General features: G+C 43.4%; 1 protein-coding gene across 2 annotated transcripts in view; it reads right to left on the bottom strand.

Annotated features, from left to right (window-relative positions):
• abcc4 (ATP-binding cassette, sub-family C (CFTR/MRP), member 4) overlaps window positions 1–19318 on the bottom strand; it is a 516215-nt gene that overhangs the window by 423768 nt on the left and 73129 nt on the right. For both annotated transcript variants that reach the window (XM_041199134.1, XM_041199135.1), the window contains exons 5-6: window positions 15933–16022; window positions 12405–12568 (exon numbers count right to left, since the gene is read on the bottom strand). In XM_041199134.1, the coding sequence (XP_041055068.1) occupies window positions 12405–12568; window positions 15933–16022 (254 nt within the window). The remainder of the gene's footprint in view (window positions 1–12404; window positions 12569–15932; window positions 16023–19318) is intronic.

Here is a 19318-nt window from a genome sequence, read left to right as displayed (position 1 = left end):
TAAATAAGACCAAGACTGTACAGATGTCGTCTCACCTATGTCCTGTATAACTGAAGCATAACTTCCCTACTATTCAATTCCCCTTGCAATAAACGATAACATTCTATTAGATTTCTTAATTACTTGCTATATCTGCATACTAACCTTTTGCGATTCATGCACTAGGCCACCCAGATCCCTCTGCATTTCAGAGCTCTGCAAACTCTCACCATGTAGGTATTATGCTTCTTTTTTAATCTTCCTGCCAAAATGGACAATTTCACATTTTCCCACATTATACTCTATTTGCCAGATCTTTGCTCTATTAATCCTCATTTAACCTATTTATATCCTTTTGTACTCTCATGTCCTCTTCACAATTTTTTTTATTCATTCATGGGATGTGGGCATCACTGGTTAGGCCAGGATTTAAAGCCCATGCTAATTGTTCTATCTTTGTGTCGTCAGCAAATTTAATACCCATACTTTCCATCCCTTCATCCAAGTCGTTTATATAAATTGAAAAAAGTTGAGGCCCCAGCACTGCTTCCTTTGGCACACTACTCGTTAACATCTTGCCAACCAGAAAATGAATGATTTATGCCTATTATCTGTTTCCTGTTAGCTAGCCAATCTATCAATGCCAATACGTTACCCACACCATGAGCTTTTAAGTTCCGTAATAACCTTCGATGTGGCACCTTATCAAATGCCCTCTGGAAATCTAAGACCAGTACATTCACTGGTTCCCCTTTATCCACAGCACATGTTACTCCAAAGAACTTCAATAAATTGATTAAACATGTTTTCTCTCTCACAAAACCATGTTGACTCTGTTTAATTAACTTCAGATTATTTAAATGCCCTGCTATAACATCTTTAATAATAGCTTTCAACATGTTCCCAATGACAGATGTAAGCTAACTGGCCTGTAGTTTCCAGCTTTCTGTCTCAGAATCACAGAATCTCACACTGCAGATGAGGCTATTCAGCCCAACGAGTCTGCACCAACACGTGAGAAACACCTGACCTATCTAATCCCATTTACCAACACTTGGTCCATAGCCTTGAATGTTATGACGTGCCAAGTGCTCATCCAGGTACTTTTTAAAGGATGTGAGGCAACCGCATCCACCACCCTCCCATGCAGTGCATTCCAGACAGTCACCACCCTATGGGTAAAAAGCTTTTCCTCACATCCCCCCTAAAACTCCTGCCCCTCACCTTGAACTTACGCCCCCTTGTGACTGACCCTTCAACTAAGGGGAACAGCTGCTCCCTATCCACCCTGTCATGCCCCTCATAATCTTGTACACCTCGATCAGGTCAATCCTCAGTCTTCTCTGCTCCAACGAAAACAACCCAAGACTATCCAACCTCTCTTCATAGCTTAAATGTTTCATCTCAGGCAACATCCTGGTGAATCTCCTCTGCACCCTCTCCAGTGCACATCCTTCCTATAATGTGGCGACCAGAACTGCACACAGTACTCCAGCTGTGGCCTCACCAAGGTTCTATACAACTCCAACATGACCTCCCTGCTTTTGTAATCTGTGCCTCAGTTGATAAAGGCAAGTGTCCCAAATGCCTTTTTCACCACCCCACTAACATGCCCTTCCGCGTTCAGAGATCTATGGACACACACGTCAAGGTCCCTTTGTTCCTCAGAACTTCCTACCGTCATGCCATTCATTGAATACTTCCTTGTCCTTCCAGAGTGTATCACCTCACACTTTTCAAGGTTAAATTCCATCTGCCACTTATCTGCCCATTTGACCATCTCGTCTATATCTTCCTGTAGCCCAAGACACTCAACCTCACTGTTAACCACCCAGCCAATCTTTGTGTCATCTGCAAACTTACTAATCCTACGCCCCACATAGTCATTTATGTCATTTATATAAATGACAAATAATAGGGGACCGAGCACACATCCCTGTGGTTCACCACTTGGACACTGGCTTCCAGTCACTAAAGCAGCCTTCTGTCATCACCCTCTGTCTCCTACAACTAAGTCAATTTTGAATCCAACTTATCAGTTTACCCCGTATCCCATGTACATTTACCTTCTTTATAAGTCTCCAATGTGGGACCTTATCAAAGGCTTTGCTGAAATCCATATAAACTACATCAACTACACTACCCTCATCTACACACCTGTGCACCTCTTCAAAAAATTCAATCAAATATGTTAGGCATGACCTACATCTGACAAAGCCTGATCAAACCTTGCCTCTCCAAGTGGAGATAGATTCTCTCCTTCAGAATTTTCTCCAATAGTTTCCCTACCACTGACGTGAGACTCACTGGTCTGTAGTTCACTGGCTTATCTCTGCAACCCTTCTTAAATAGCAGAACCACATTAACTGTTCTCCAGTCCTCTGGCGCCTCGCCTGTGACCAGAGAGGAATTAAAAATTTAGGTCAGAGCCCCTGCGATCTCCTCCCTTGCCTCCCTCAGCAGTCTGGGACACAAATCATCCGGACTTGGAACTTTGTCCACTTTTAAGCCTGCCAACACTTCCAATACCTTGTCACTCCCTATATCAATTTGCTTAAGAACCTCGCAGTCTCTCTCCCCGAGTTCCATACCTTCATCCTCATTCTCTTGGGTGAAGACGGACGTGAAGTATTCATTCAACACTCTAACGATGTCCTCTGGCTCCACCCATAGATTGCCTTTTTGGTCCCTAATGGACCCTACTATATGTGGTTATCCTCTTCCCATTGATATACTTATAGAATATCGTGGGATTTTCCCTACTTTTACCAGCCAGAACTTTCTCATATCCACTCTTTGCTCTCCAAATTGCTTTCTTAAGCCCCACCCTGCACTTTCTGTGCTCCACTAATGCCTCCACTGATTTGCTCCCTTTGTACCTGCTAAAAGCCTCTCTTTTCCTTCTCATCGTGTCCTGAATATCTCTGGTCATCCATGGTTCTCTGGGCGTGTTACTCCTTCCTCTCACCCTAGAGGGAACATGTTGAGCCTGTACCCTCCCCATTTCCTTTTTGAACACCCCCCACTGTTGCTCTGTAGATTTCCCCACAAGTAGCTGTTCCCAGTCTACCTTGGACAGATCCTGCCTTATTTTACTAAAATCCACTCTCCCCCAATCCAAAACATTTTTTTGCAACTTGTCTATTTCTTTGTCCATAACAAGCTTAAATTGTACCATGTTGTGGTCGCTATCACTAAAATGCTCCTCCACCACCACCTCAGCCACCTGAACGGCTTCATTCCCCAGAATTAGGTGCAGCACTGTGCCGTACCTTGTTGGACCCTCTACATATTGACCTAAAAAAGTTCTACTGTACACACTTCAAGAAATCCATTCCATCCAAGCCCTTAACACTATGTCTATCCCAATTAATGTTAGGAAAGTTGAAATCACCTAATATAATTACCTTCGTTATTATTTTTACACACCTCCACAAACTGTGCACATATTTGCTTCTCAATTTCCCGCTGACTATTTGGGGGTCTATAATATACATTTAACAATGTGGCTGCCCCTTTTTTATTCCTAAACTCTATCCACAAAGCTTCATTCGATGTCCCCTCCAAGATATCATCCCTCCTTACTGCAGTAACTGAGTCCTTAACTAATAAGGCAATGCCTCCTCCTGTTTTACCCCCTCCCCTGTCTCGCCTGAAGATTCTATTTCCCGGAATATTGAGCTGCCAATCCTGCCCTTCCCTCAACCACATCTCAGTGATGGCTACCATATCACAATTCCACATGTCAATCCTCACCTTTAACTCACCTGTTTTACCTGTAATACTCCTGGTATTAAAGTAGAGGCCATCCAGCCTTGCCCTACTCCCTTGAAACTTAATGCAGCTGTACTCCCTCTGACCTGATTGTTTTACTGTATTATGATGTGTCCCTATTCTGCTAACATTCTGTGTCCCCTCCCCCTGCCGAATTAGTTTAAACTCCTCCCAACAGCACTAGCAAACCTGCCCGCAAGGATGTTTGTCCGACTCTGGTTCAGATGTAAACCATCCCACTTGTACAGGTTCCACCTTCCCCAAAAACAGTCCCAGTGATCCAGGATGCAAAAACCCTCCCTCCTACACCAACTTTTAAGCCATGTATTCATCTGCACTTTTCTCCTATTTCTGTGCTCGCTAGCACGTGGCACTGGGAGTAATTCAGAGATTACAACCCGAGAGATCCTGCTTTTTAGTCTACTGCCTAACTCCCTGAATTCTCGATGCAAGACCTCATCCCTCTTTCTACCTATGTCATTGGTACCAACATGTACCATGACCTCACCTTATCACCCTCCACCTTTAGCATGTCCTGCAGCCGTTCAGTGACATCCCGGACCCTGGCACCAGAGAGGCAACACACCATCCTGGAGTCAAGTTGACGGCCACAATAGTGCCTATCTGTTCCCCTGACTATAGAATCCCCTATTTCTTTTGCTCTTCCTCCCCTCCTGTACAGACAGGCTGCTTGTGGTGCCAGAAGCTTGGCTCTGTCTGCACTCCCTGGAGGAACCAGCCTCCAAAATGGGATACTGATTTGCGAGCAGGACCCCAGGGGACTCCTGAACTACCTGCCTGTTTCTCTGTTACCTCAATCAAGTTAATTAAACATGATTTTCCTTTAACAAGTCCGTGCTGGCTTTCCGTAATTAATTCACACTTGTCCAAGAGACTGTTAATTTTGTCACGGATCTGATACTCCTGATTTAAATCGGAAACTTCTGGCTGGTTCCGGCCCTCTTAGCTGAATAGTTACCCAAGAAAAGTTAGAAGAATTAAAACCACTTTTAGCTCCTGGGTAACTATAGTCCTCCGACCCCCACTGGATCCGCTGACTGCCCCATCAGTCACCTCCACCCCTCCAGCCTCCCCAACTACCCTTCCAACCCTCAACTACCCTCCCAACTGACCACCCAAACCACAGACTGTCCCCTACCTCCCCGATTTCCCCGAGCCCTGACTTCCCTCTGCACTACCCCAACTGACCACTCAACCTACCCCCCAACCCACCTTAACACCCTGACCCATCCAGCATCCCCGATCCAACCGAGCCCCTCCATCCTACCCTCCACTACAAGCCCCCGCCCCAACCCATTCTACTCACTTACCTTACACACTTACCTTCTCCCTCGTTTCTCAAAGAAGCTGGGACCTTCAAACTTACTTGCTTTACAGCAGCTAGCACCATAAAAAGAGGCATGCGTTCACTTCCCCCAACGCTATTGCCTTAGACTAAAGGTCTCGGGAACCCACTGCACTGTACTTTTCTCACCTGGCCCAAGTCAGAAGATTGGATGAGAAATGTGCAGCTGCATTCTAGTGTAAGTAAAAAGAGGCAGAGTGGCAATCTGACTGTGATTGTCACTCCTCAGAAGCTCTAGCTCAATGCGTCAGTATTGGATCACTTTTTTTTGCTACATATTAATGACTTGGATGTGCATAATAAAGGACCATAATTTCAAATAAAAACAAAGTGCTGGAAAAACTCAGCAGGACTGGCAGCACCTGTGGAGAGAGAAACAGAGTCAATGTTTCGAGTCGAATGTGAATCTCCTTTGGCAGTTCTGAAAAAGCCCTTTGCTTTTATTTTAGTGCCATAATGTCAAAGGTGCTTGGAAACTAATAAACATTGAGGAGGATAATAGCAAACTTTAAGACATTTCGAAAAAATCATACACAGGATGTTGGTACTGCTGGCAAAGCCAAGATTTAGTGCCTGTCCCTAAATGTCCTTGAGAAGATACTGGTGAGTCACCTTTTTGAAACACCAAAATTCACATGATAAGGATACTTTCACAATGTTGTTGGCTAGACAATTTAGTCTAGTGGCAACGAAGGAACAGCGATATATTTCCAAGTCAGGATGGTGTGTGACTTGGAGTGGAATTTGGAAGTAGTATTATTTCCATGTACTTGCTATCTTTGTCCTTTTGGGTGGTAGAGGTCATGGGTTTGGGGGGGTGCTGTTAAAGAAGTCTTAGCAAGTTGCTGCAGTGCATCTCATCTTTCTATTAGTAATTCTTTTTAAAGTGGTGGCCAATTATGTGGGCTACTATTTCCATCAATAGTGTATTATACTGCTAATAATCTCATACAATCTGCTAAGGAAGAGAGTGATCATGACATGATGGAATTTCACATTGTGTTTGAGGGTGAGAAACTTGGATCTGAAATTAGTGTCTTAAACTTAAATAAAGGCAGTTATAAAGGCATGATGGCTGAGTTGGCTAAAGTGGACTGGGAAAATAAATTAAAAGGTGAGGCGGTAGATAAGGAGTGGCAATCTCAACAGAGATATATTCCACGGAGAAGGAAAGACTCTATGAGCAGAATGGGTGCTCTGTGGCTAACTAGGGAAGATAAGGATGGTATCAAATTGAAAGGAAAGGCTCAAAGTTGTGAAGATAGGTCCGGTAAATTTTAGAAATCAGCAAAGGATGACTAAAAAATAAAGAGGGAGAAATTAGGATATGAGAGTAAGCCAACAAGAAATATTAAAAACAGCAAGAGTTCATACAAATATATAAAAAGGTATTTGAAAAAGTGCCACATCAAAAGTTATTGCAGAAAATAAAAGCTCATGGTGGAGGGGGTAACATATTGGCATTGATAGAAGATTGGCTCACTAACAGGAAGCAGAGAATTGGCATAAATGAAACTTTTTCTGGTTGGCATGATGTGGCGAGTGGATCACAAGTGTGACAGGGATCAGTGCTGGGGCCTCAACTTTTTACAATTTATATAAATTACTTGGATGCTAAATTTGCTGATGACACAAAGATAAGTAGAAGAACAAATTGTGAAGAGGATGTAAGGAGGCTACAAAGTGACATAGATAAATTAATTGAATGGGCAAAGATCTGGCAAATGGAATATAATGTGGGCAAATTGAAATTGTCCATTGTGAAGGGAATTGATTACAAAAGTAGGGAGGTTATGTTTCAGTTGTACAAGACATTGGTGAGACCACATCTGGAGTATTGTGTAAACTACTAATCTCCTTATTCAAAGAAAGATGTAAATGCATTAGATGCAGTTCAGAGAAGGTTTACTAGACTAATACCAGGAACGGGCAGGTTGTCCTATGAGGAAAGGCTAAACAGATTACACTTGTATCCCTAGAATTTATAAGAGTAAGAGGCGACTTCATTGAAACCTTTAAGATTCTGAGGGGTCTTGACAGGGCAGATGTGGAGAGGATGTTTCCTCTTGTGGGAGAATCTAGAACTAGAGGTCACTTTTAAAAATAAAGGGTTACTCATTTAAGACAGGGATGAGGCAAAATTTTTTCTCTCAGAGAGTTGAGAGTCTTTGGAATTCTCTTCCTCAAAAAGCGGTGGAAGCAGAGTCTTCAAATATTTTTAAGGCCGAGCGAGATAGATTCTTAATTAACAAGGGTGACAGGTTATCAGGGGTAATCAGGAATGTGGGGTTGAGGTTACATTCAGATCAGCCATGATCCTATAGAATAGCAGAGCAGGCTGGAGGGACCAAGTGGCGTGTTCCTGCTCCTAATTCGTATGTTTGTAACTCCTGCAGCAATGTCCTGGGACTGAGATGACTTATCTGCAATAATCCACTTTCCTACCTGTTCCTCATAAAGCATGATACCCTATAGTTCAAAAATCTGTCTACCTTAGTTTTGAATCTATTCAATGACTCACCTCCACCGAGGATTCTAAAGGTTGACAACCTTTAGATAAGAAATTCTGCCTCACCTCCATCATAAATGGAAACCCCTTATTTTGAAACTATGCCCCCGGTTCTGAATTCCCATGTCTTCCTCTGTACTAGGTATAACTCCAACCAGTGAAGAGCTTTCCCCTTGATTCCTACTAACCTAAGTTTTACTCAGGTTCCTTGATGCAGCACTCAGTCAAATGGTGCATTGCTGTCACTTGCAGACACTTACACCTCACATCTGGAAATCAGCTCTTCTGTCAATGTTTGGACCAAGGTTACAATGAGAGTTTGAGCTGGGTCACACTGACAGCTCTTAAATTGGCTATCAATTAGCGCTTGGAATTAACAGAATTTGAAGACCGGTACAGTGTGTCCTTCTTCCTTTGATTGCTTAATTGTCCACCAATATTCACGGCTGAGCATGGCAAAACTGCAGAGCTTTGATCTGACCATTTGGTTGTTGGAAGGCTTAGCTCTGCCGAGAGCATGTTGCTTCTGCAGTTAACATGCATGTGTTGTAACTTCACCAGTTTGTCCCCTATTTTTAGGCAAACCTGGTGCTGCTTCTGGTATGCTCTTCTGCACTCTTCATTGAACCATGGTCGGTTGTCTGGTTTGATGGTAAGAGAAGAGTGAGGTATATTTGGCCATGAGATTAGATTGTGGTGGAATACAATTTTGCTGCTGATTGCGCAAAGCCATGGATGCCCATTGTGAGCTGCTAGATCTGTTCTGAATCAATCCTATTTTGCACAGTAGTAGTGAAAGAGGACATGATGGAAGGTCTCCTCAGCAAAAAGTTAAGACTTATTCTCCACAAAGACTTTGCAGTGGTCACTCCTATCAATACTGTCGTTGACACTTGCATCTGCAACAAGGGGTATGCTGAGACAAAGTCAAGTTGTTGGTCTCATGCTAGTTCTTCACCACCTGCCACAAGTCCAATCTCACAAATATATCTTTCAGGACTGAAAGCTTGGTCAGTAGTGATGTTACCGAGTCACTCATGGTGATAGACACTGAAGTACCCGCTAAAGAATAAGTGCTGAGCCCTTGCAATATTCAATGCTTCGTCCAAGTGGAAATCAATATGAAGGAGAGTGGCAAGTCGTGTGAAATTCTTGGGAAGAAATAGCAAGGTTCAGTAAGGAGCATTCAGAATCAGAACTGCATGTGCTGATAAAACATGGACTCCTTTATTCTCCTTCTAGACTCTCTGTGCTGATATGTGTGTGTATAGTAGTCTTAAGTCGACAGGATACACAATGCAATTTTCATATACTACAGGGAGTAATCAGCAGGAGGTTTCCTTTCTCATTTTTGACCTGTCATGAGATTTCATTGGTCCAGAGCCAACGATTTGGACTCCTAGGGCTGCTCCTTCCCAATTGTATAGCAATCCTTCCCAACTGTAAACCATCTGTGGTAGCTCTAACCTGACAATGGAAGAGGACATAACCAGAAATGATGATGGGGGAGTCAGGGACAATGGCTAAAGGTATGATTTTGTCAGTGTGATGTTCTCAGTATGACTATTTCAGGCTGTTGCTTGACTAAGACTTTGGGAAAGCACCCACATATTTGGCCCAAGACCCCAGATGTTGGCAAGGAGGACTGTGCAGGACTGGGTCTGCTTTTGTTGTGGCCCAGTCCTGTGCTGAGGTCAATACCAGGTGGATCATCTGGTTTTATTCTCATTATGCCTTTCTTCAATAGTTTGATACAGCTGATTAGGGCATGGGGATGGTTCTCCAGTTCATCTTCGGCCTTCTCCTTCTCTAAGCGGCTATGCCATTCTACCCCTTCTCCTGCTTCAAGGTCCATACTTTTCTGGAGGGCCATGTTATGGAACATATAACTGACCACAATAATGCTTTGAGAACGTGCACTGAAGGGCACCACCTAATTGGTCAAGTCACTTGAACCTCATCTACAGGAGGTCGATGGCTTGCTCAATGGTGACCCTTGTATTCGGGTAGGATCAATTGTAGTATCTCTCCAGCTCTGTGGCAGTTAGTGCACGGGGTAATCAGCCATCTCCTCAGGAGATAAGCTTTATCCACTAACAGCCAACCATGGATTTCCGATGGCTCCTTAAGAGCTGCAACACCTGTGATTGCTGAAGGATGAGGGGGCAGTGGCAGCTTCCAGGTTAGCATACACAAACTTGCATAAAGCGCTTGCTGTTGTCACAAACCAGCTGAATGTTTAGGAAGAGATCCCTTTCTGTTGAGGAATTTCCCTAGCTTGTCGGTCAATGCCACGTGTTTTTTTTTTAATTCGTTCACAGGAGGTGGCTAAACCAGCATTTATGGCCCATCCCTAATTACCCTTGAGAAGTTGGTGGTGAGCCGCCTTCTTGAACTGTTGCAGTCCATGCGGTGTAGGCACACCCACAGTGTAGTTAGGGAGAAAGTTCCATGGTTTTGACTCAGCAACAGTGAAGGAATGGTGATAAAGTCCCAAGACCTGATGGCGTATGGCTTGGAAGAGAACTTGCAGGTTGTGTTCCCAAGCATCTGCTGCCCTCGTTCTTCTAGGTGTTAGAGGTCACAGGTTTGCTAGGTGCTGTCGAAGGACCCTTGATGAATTGCTGCAGTTCATCTTGTAGATAGTACACACTGCTGCCACTGTGTGTTGGTGGTGAAGGAAGTAAATGTTTAAGCTGGTGGATGGGGTGCCAGTCAAGTGGGCTGCTTTGTCCTGAATGATGTCAAGCTCTTGGGTGTTGGAGCTGCACTTATCCAGGCAAGTGGAGAGCAACTCATCACACTCCTGACTTGTGCCTTGTAGATGGTGGACAGGCTTTGTGGAGTCAGGAGGTGAGTTACTTGCCACAGCATTCCAGACTCTGATCTGCTCTTGTAACCAGTGTTTATATGGCACATCCAGTTCAGCTTCTGGTCAATGGTAACCCCAGGATGTTGATAGTGGAGGATTCAGCGATGGTAATGTCATTGAATGTCAAGGAGGGATGGTTAGATTCTCTCTTGTTGGAGATGGTTATTACCTGGCACTTGTGTGACATGAATGATGCATGCTGCGTCGTAGCCCAAGCCTAAATGTTGTCCAGGTCTTGCTGCATATGGACACAGACTGCTTCAGCATCTGAGGAGCCACAAATGGTGCAGAATATTGAGAACATCCCCACTTCTGACCTGATGGTTGAGGGGAGGTCATTGATGAAGCAGCTGAAGGTGGTTGGGCCTAGGTCACTACCTTGAAGAACATCGACAGCGATATCTTGGAACTGATATGACTGGCCTCCAACAACCACAACCACCTTCCTAGGTATGACTCCAACCAGTAGAGACTTCCCCCCTGATTCCCATTGGTTTCAGTTTTGCTAGGCTCCTTGATGCCACACTCAGTCAAATGTTGCCTTGATAGATGCAGTCAATGATTCCCTCTGCAACTGGTAATGGAGGCAAATCTCACTGCCTTTTGAGCCATGATTCGCCTGGAATTCAATGTCATCTGCTTCCCTCATGATTAAAACATTCATTAATGCTGTGGATGTACTGTCGACTGCGAGATACCAACAATGTCTGCTGCCACTCCTTGTAAAGGCCCGGTTTGAAACAAGTGTTAAGTCCATTTTTGCAGGCACAGGAAGGCCATGGCAACTGTTCCTACAAACCCTTGGATGATCCTCAACAAGGGTATACAAGTCAGCAACCAACTGCCTGGACGGCACAGACATTCCAACATGTCCAATAGCTTCTCAATTGGTGGCAGACCTTGTGACAGGGGTATTGCCTTTCTTACCTTCCTGTCTCTTGACCCCTGCATCTCTGTTGCTTTGCAGTCTGCCTCTGCTCATCACTAGTTGATCTTATCTCAGAATAGCTTAATCCCATTTCCTATTATGCTCTTCCTTCAAGTTGGAATGTACGGTATTCCTGAACTCCACTATTCATGAGCCCATAAGGCCCCTAATCAAAGGGACTCCCCCATTCAACACCTTAAGTCTCCCTGTCAAGAGTGAAGAGATATTACAGATAATTCTCTTACCTGCAGAACTGGTTGCCTGTGAATGAGGACCTTTTCTGAGCCTTCCCTCTTGGTGCCTCTTGCGGCTGACCCTCCATTTTGACTTGCTCATCCTGTATTTGTGCCTGCTCCTCCCTATCATGGTCGAGACCCTCTCTGGGTCCCGTGCCTTTCGAAAAAATTCAAATCCGGCCCTTAACAAGCTGACAACAAGCCCGCCAGGAGCTTTCACTGGCCATTTATCACTCTTGGATGGACTGGCTCCTCCGCCTCTCGGCAGAGCATTTTGAAATTTGTGTGGGGGTGGTGGTTTTCCATTGGGAAACCAGCATGCCGACCAAAGGGCAGGTTTAAGCAACCATCTATTCTTGCTGCTGCCCACTAATTTAAATAAAAATCCCACCGCTGGAATTAAGTTCTGAAACTCAGTACTCAGTGTAATTTATAGGTGCACCTTCACCACAAGGACTGCTCTGGCTCAAGAAGATAGCCCATCACAACTTACTCAAGAACAACTGGGGCTGAGCAATATATACTGGCCTTGCCAGTGATACCCACCATCCTAAGAATACACAAAAAGAACCTGACATTTGATGTTGAAATTTTCAGTGCAAATAGAACCATAATGAAAAAATTTGCTCAACTGTGAAAATAATCCTGAAACAAAATCAGGCTTCAATCGAAAATTTTACAAAAATACAATCAGCAATCCCCATCAATATTGAAAGAAGGCTTTTGGAAAATTATCATACCTCAGTACTGAAAACCACTTTCCAAAAATGGTTTGTGTGGGCATCAGGATAAGAAGTACAGCCATTCCAGCCAGGCAAGATGGTCCTATTTCTTGCCAGAGCAATGCTACCACTGCAATTGCCTGCAACGGTCCAACCCATAGAAAATGCAGGAATATGGTTACCTTTAACAGTTGGGATAAAATACAAGCAGCATTAAAAAATAAGTAATTTTTGGAAAAAAACTATAATTTAAGGGGAAAAGTACACACAAAGCATTATAACATAAGGACACACGATTTGTTAAGCTAACAACATAGACACTAAAATTGCCTTGTGGTACATTAGCACACAAGTACTTAGCATGCTAAAAATAAATTTTAGGCAAACATTTAAGCACTCATATTTTTATCAATTATTTCAGGTCATATGTTCAAAATATTATGTTCAGAATTTCCCCGCAAATAGCCTATACTTGGAAAAATCTGAATTTCAAATACTTTACTCATAACCTTTTAAAAAAAAACCAATCTGGTTTCTCTGTCACTAGCACCATGGATAATTTATACCAGTAAAGCATTTTTGACCCATTACGTGGGTCTGGAGTTGAAGGAGATGATGACGGAGTAATTAATAAACTCAGAAATCATAAAATCATAGATATTGACAGCATGGAATAAGGTCATTCAGCCCAACATGTCTGCACTGGTTGACAAGTAGCTATCCAGCCTAATCCCACTTTCCAGCTCTTGCTCCATAGGCTTGTTGGTTACTGTACTTCAAGTGCAAATCCAATTACATTTTCAATGTTATGAGGGTTTCTGCCTCTACAACTCTTTCAGGCAGTGAGTTACAAATCCCCACCATCCTCTGGATGATAGCATTTCCCTCAAATCTCCTCCAAACTTCCTTCCTCTTACCTAAAATCTATGCTACTAGTTATGAATTCCTCAACCAATGGGATAAGGGCCTCCCTATCCACTCTATGTAGACCTTTCATAATTGTAAACACTTCAATTAGGTCTCCCCTCAGCTTCCGCTGTTCCAAAGAAAACAATGCTAGTTTATCTAATCTTTCCTCAGAACGAAAATTCTCCAATATCTGCGACATCCTTATAAATCTCCTCTCTAGTGTAATCACATCTTTCCTATAGAGCAGTGAGCAGAACTTGAGGCAATATTCCACCTGTGGTCTAAGTCGTGTTTTATACAGTTCCAGCATAATCTCCCAGCTCTTATTTTCTATGCCTCAGCTAATAAGGTCAAATATTAACCAGTTATTGTGTATTCCTTGTCTTGCTAGCCTTCCCCAAATGTATTACTTCACACTTCTCCAGGTTCAACCCCATTTGCCACTGTCTCACCCACCTGACTTGTCAAATGACAGTTTCATGCAGTCTACAGTTTTCTTCTTTATTATTGAACACATCAAATTTTTGTACAGGCAATAAACATCTTAAACATTCCCTCTACATTCAAGCCCAAATCGTTAACATTTACTACAAAAACCAAGGGGCCTAGAACTGAGCCCTATGCAACCCCAATGGTAACAGCCATCCAGTACAAAAGTACCCATTGACCACCTTTTGCACTTGCCTCTCAGCCAATTTTGGATCCAATTTGTCAATTTGGATCCCATGGGCTTGGGCTTAGGCTTAGGCTTTTAACAAGGGCAAGGATCTTGAGTTCATCATGTTGCAGACACAAAGCCAATCTAATCTAGCGCAGTGACTATGGGGTGATAAAAAAGAGTCACTTGTTGTAGGACAGGATTCATGCAACAAAGCTAGTGTGAGTTACAGTGTGGTAAAACATAACTATGCATTGTACTCAGTCTCACCAATATTCAATTGCTAAATTCTAGGGCCAGGGTTTTCTGCTTGGAATGCAGGTGCACCCCCAATACGCACCAGCGTGACATAGCGCATGATATTTCAATCGGTGGGTTCGCTGCTGATTCCTGCGTGTGCCTGCCAACAATTAAGAGGGCTATTAAGCCCATTAATTAATTAAAGTGAAATTTTCCTTGCCCGTCCAACCTTATTGTTGGTGGGCCAGCGAATAGGCCAAGCGGCCTTTGCATTTTTTGCGAAACCTCATCCACGGGCAGGATGAGGTTTTGAACAGTGATTAAAGAAAATAATTTTTAACTTATTTTTAACATGCCCCTGCTCATTTGACAGAGTCACATGCGGGGACATGTTTTCCTTATTTTTGAATTCCTTATTTTTAATATTTGAAATCTTCAGCTCCCTGAGGCATCCCTGTGCCTTCAGGGACCTTTCACTGAGTGCACCCACCTCATATGTGCAAACTTCAGCGCTCATGCTCCACCCACCCCACCCCGGCAGCGCTGAGGTTATAAGCATGCGTTTCACACTGGCTGGCCGTTAATTGGCCAGCCTGCGTGTAATTGTGGTCAGAGCCTGATCACGGGTGGTAGTCCGTTGCGTGGCCGCTACCAGGCCTGCCCACCAAGCCCACCCAACAAGGTAAAAATTCTGCCCCAGGTTTAACAATGATTTGGGCCTAATCTTCCAGTCTCTGACCCGGAGACCGGACATATGATACAAGAAACACATCAGGGCCCTGTGGAAGTCTTGATGCATGGACCTCCGTTGGTATTGCCCAGGAAGTTTAAACTTCCGATGAACAATTGCCCTGCTCCCCAGGATCCTCCATGAATGTCTCCAACCCTGAACTAGAGTTAGAGACTTGGAACAAATCTACACGACCTGGATAGCTACCCAGGAAATGCTAGGCAGTTTAAAACATAGTCTAAAGCCTGTGTAACTCCACAACCGACTCCACCAATTATCCCTCCCCTTCTGAAAATCCATTCCCTCCTCTCCCCCGGCCAGACCCGATCGCTCCCCCAACAATCAGACTCGACTACTCCTCCAACCCAAAAATACCCCAACACCCCCATCAACCTGACTACCACCTCCCCTGCCCCCGCAAAGAGCCTAGCCAACTACCTCTCATGACCGGGTCCCAACTACTGCCCTTGACTACGACTGGACCCGGCTGATCCCTGCCCACCTCACCCATTCACTAACATTCATTAAAAGACTGGACTTTTAAATACTTAGCAGAATAAGGCAGCTGGTTCCCCAACAAAGCTCTGCTCCAACAAAGTTCCCCAGGGGGGGCACTACACTGTGCATTTCTTTGATAGCCGGGATCAGAAGATCCCAGAGGAAACATTCAGTAGCGTCAGGTCGGGAGAATCTTCGCAGGCAGTGGCCATGCACAGACCATTTCCCCTGACCGGAAGATTCAAGTCCCGATGTTTAACAAGTTGCCTTATGCATACTGTTGAGGAACACATTTAATGAGTCGCCAATTTAGTTTATGTATTATTTATTTTATTCATCTTCCACTATACAAAACATTCATTACAGCATTCGTAATGTACATTTGTCCAAAATTTAATTGTTTTTAAACCAGGAAGACTGGCTTCACTTACAAGGCGGAAAAAAGAATGATTATGAATTGTGACATTCTCCACCCCTCCCCATCCCCCAATAATCACAGAGTACTAATCACCTGATCAAACTTGTTTACGTCATTGGATAGCAGGTTTACTATCTGACCTGTCGTTGTTTTTGCCAGTGCAACATTGCTGAGACGAAGTGCCTGAAATATACAAAGTTATTATTCTAAATTAATGTCAACAGGTAGTTTGTAAATAACAAAGGTTGTTTTGTTCTTTAGTTGCATTCATTATTTCTTACATTGTCAGCCAAATGTATTTATTTTGGTTTCTATTGTTATTTGCAAGGCCTACTCCCATTCAATTTAATTGAAAGGCATCAGATAAAAGATCCTGTTTCACATGAGTGCATAAGAGAGAGATTTAAGTATTTTCCTACCAGTAATATATAGTAACTTTTGTAAGGCAAGGCTCCACAAGCATCATCTCATAAAATGGACCCATTAAATCTTGAAGTTATACTGTTATCAATTAAAAACTTTGAAAAATGTAACTTCAAATACAAATTTTACACATGAAAGTTTCTATCTATCAGTCCTCAGGTGGATTATTCCAGATGATTTCAGTTGTCATGCGTACAGGTTATCAGGTGGATAAAGTAAAAAACTTCCCTTACCACCATCATGCTTTTTATGAAAATCCAGGAACAACAGAAACATTTTCAAGGACTAACCAACACAGGAAAAGTCATATTTAAACACAATAGTCCCTGCATTCCACAGGCCAGCAATACTGTCACTTATTCTAGGATTGCATATACTAGGTACCTCCACCACTGATACTGGCAAACTTTCCATGATGATGGGAGGCTCCTTTATATGCTTGCAAATGGTAGGTGCCCACGCCATATTTCAAGCATCTATGAGGAAGTCTGGGAGAGGCATTCAAGCTGGGGAGGAAAAAGAAAATGGCAGCCACTCCCCCCCTCCCTCTGCCCCCTCCCCAACTTTAATCAAAGCCCTCCATCCCCAGCAGCCCCTTAATTAAAAAGGATTTTATTTAGTTGGGGATTCAAGCCTTAATCCAAAATGGATCCCTACATAGCCCCAGCACCATCATTGATTGAGGATTTATCCTCAATTTAGGTCGTTCTAAAGACCCAGAACATGGGAACTCCAGGCTCAAAATCACCCCAACACTCCTTACAAGTCTGGAAATTATTGGAACAGCCCAAAGCTCGAAAGGACACACGGAATAAAGTGACACAAGGTACTCTGTGTAACCAGGTCCTGGCCTAGTTTCTAGCCATTCTAGCAGATTTCACTAAAGACTCAGAGCAGCAGCAAAATTCGCATTTATATAGTACCTTGAATGTAGGGCAAAGTGCCTCACTGATGCATAATCAAAACATATATGCCAAGTTAAATGGGGTATATTAGAACAGTTAATGGACTTGAGGCCATAGGATGAGGTTTTGGAATCAAAGGCTGAGTTGGGGTAGATAGGGAAGAGGGTGGTCAGGAATGGGGAGGTTGACTGATATATGTCTTGAGAAAAATTGGAGGATACGGATGGTGAGGTAGGAGTTGACCATGTCAGTGATTAAAGTCAACAGAGTAGAAAGGCCATGGAAGTTGACAGATTAAAGGAGAGGCTGTGACTATGGAGAGTTTTTAAACAGTCAAAAAGTTGTATTTATATGTCACCTTTAGTGTCGCATAACATCCCAAGACACTTCACATGAGCAATCAAAATTTGATACCCAGTCACTTAAGGAAATACAAGGACAAATGACCAAAAGCTTGTTGCAAAAAGGTTTTAAGGAACAGTGCAAAGGAAGAGACAGAGCATTGGAACGGGGAAGAAATTCCAAAACTTCAGGTCTATGAAGCTGGAAGTACAGCAGCCAATGATGGAGCAATTAAAATCAGGAATGCGCAAAATGCCTTAAAGGCTTAAGGGATTGGAGGAGATTACAGAGAAAGGGAGGGGAAAGGCCACAGAGGGACTTAAAAACAAGAATCAGAATTTCAAAACTGAGGCGTTGCTGGATCAGGATACAATGTAAAATACAAGGGTGAACAGAGCAAGTTAAGATCAAGGCCAGCTGGAATGCATTGAAAAAAATCAGTAACAAAGGCATGAAAGAGGGTTTAAGCAATTGAGCTGAGGCAGGGTCGGAGTCAGGTGATGTTACAGAGGTGGAAGCAGGCAGTCTTAAGTGAGCGAGCAGATATATGGTTAGAAACACATCTCGGTCAAAAAACATCAAGATTGTAAATTCTCTGGCTCAGTTTCAAACAGTTGCCAGGGAGAGAAATGGAACTAGTGGCCAAGGCCTTCTGTTTGTGGCAGGGCCTTCAGATAAAGGCTTCAGTCTTCCCAGTATCTTGTTGGAGAAAACTGCTCATCCAACATTGAATGCTGGACAAGCAGAGTAGCAAATTGAAAATAGTGGAGGAGTCAAGAGGGAACAAGGGGAGCGGAGGTGCAGATTGAAAATCATATAAGTTTAGGCAGTTGCCCAAAGCAGGGGCAGAAGGAGGAAAGATGTGAGATATTTTGGAGAGAAACTCAGGATGGGGCTTGGGGATGTGGTAAATATCGAGTGCCCGATCAGAATCAGAGGTAGGCAGGCCTACAATTTTGCTCTGCTGGCTGTAACACCAATTCAGCACCACGATCCCAACCCATTTTTGGAGAGGCTGGGTTGGGGTTAGAACAGCTACCTGTCCATAAGCAACACATAGCCAGCTGAGGGAAATTAGGGCTAATTACAGGATCTATAGCAAGCTAAGCACCCTCCCGGCCATTAATTGGCCTGGCCATTTAAAAATCCAGAAAAAAATCCATGTCTGGAACATGCCATGCAGGATTGGGACTGGAAATGATACTACTTCAGCTCCCGATTCCAGACTGAATATCCAACTCCAAGTCTTTTAAAGCAAAGGAAAGAGGGCTGGAGCAAGGCGAGGTACTTGAAGGACCAGAGGGTGCCATTGGAATGGTGAAAGAGATTTGGATGTGTCGAAGTGATATGGGCTACATTGCCATCACAGCAGTTCTGACAAGGTAGGTGGTGGAACGTACATCAGAATAGGGAGGCTTCAGTGAGGGGCATCATTCATAAACCAAGTTTCAGTCAAAGCCAAGATGTCAATAAGTTGTGGATAGCAAAGGCCTTGTTCATGAGTGAATAGCCATTCTGGATAAAAAATGTGAAGTGAGGAGTTAATTTCTGTCAGGTGTATGCCAGGATGAATGGATTTTCTAGGCCATATACTTTCAATTTTAATGTGCCTCCCTCATACTCAGTATATTTCAGGATTCACAAATCCAAGCACACAATGGAAAGTGTGATATTGTATTTCAAAGTTTTTGAACATTAGGTTGACATGTTAAAAATGAATAAAAACAATAGTTTACTTCTTGAACACATAACTGAACAAAAAGAACCAGTGCATAAAAAGTGAAACTATTCTAAAGTCAGGTTTTTCAC

Source organism: Carcharodon carcharias, chromosome 11 (assembly GCF_017639515.1).
Source record: "Carcharodon carcharias isolate sCarCar2 chromosome 11, sCarCar2.pri, whole genome shotgun sequence".
NCBI classification, from domain to species: domain Eukaryota; kingdom Metazoa; phylum Chordata; class Chondrichthyes; order Lamniformes; family Lamnidae; genus Carcharodon; species Carcharodon carcharias.
The sequence above is the reverse complement of the archived record's forward strand: the minus strand, read 5'-3'. Positions and strand labels throughout refer to the sequence as shown.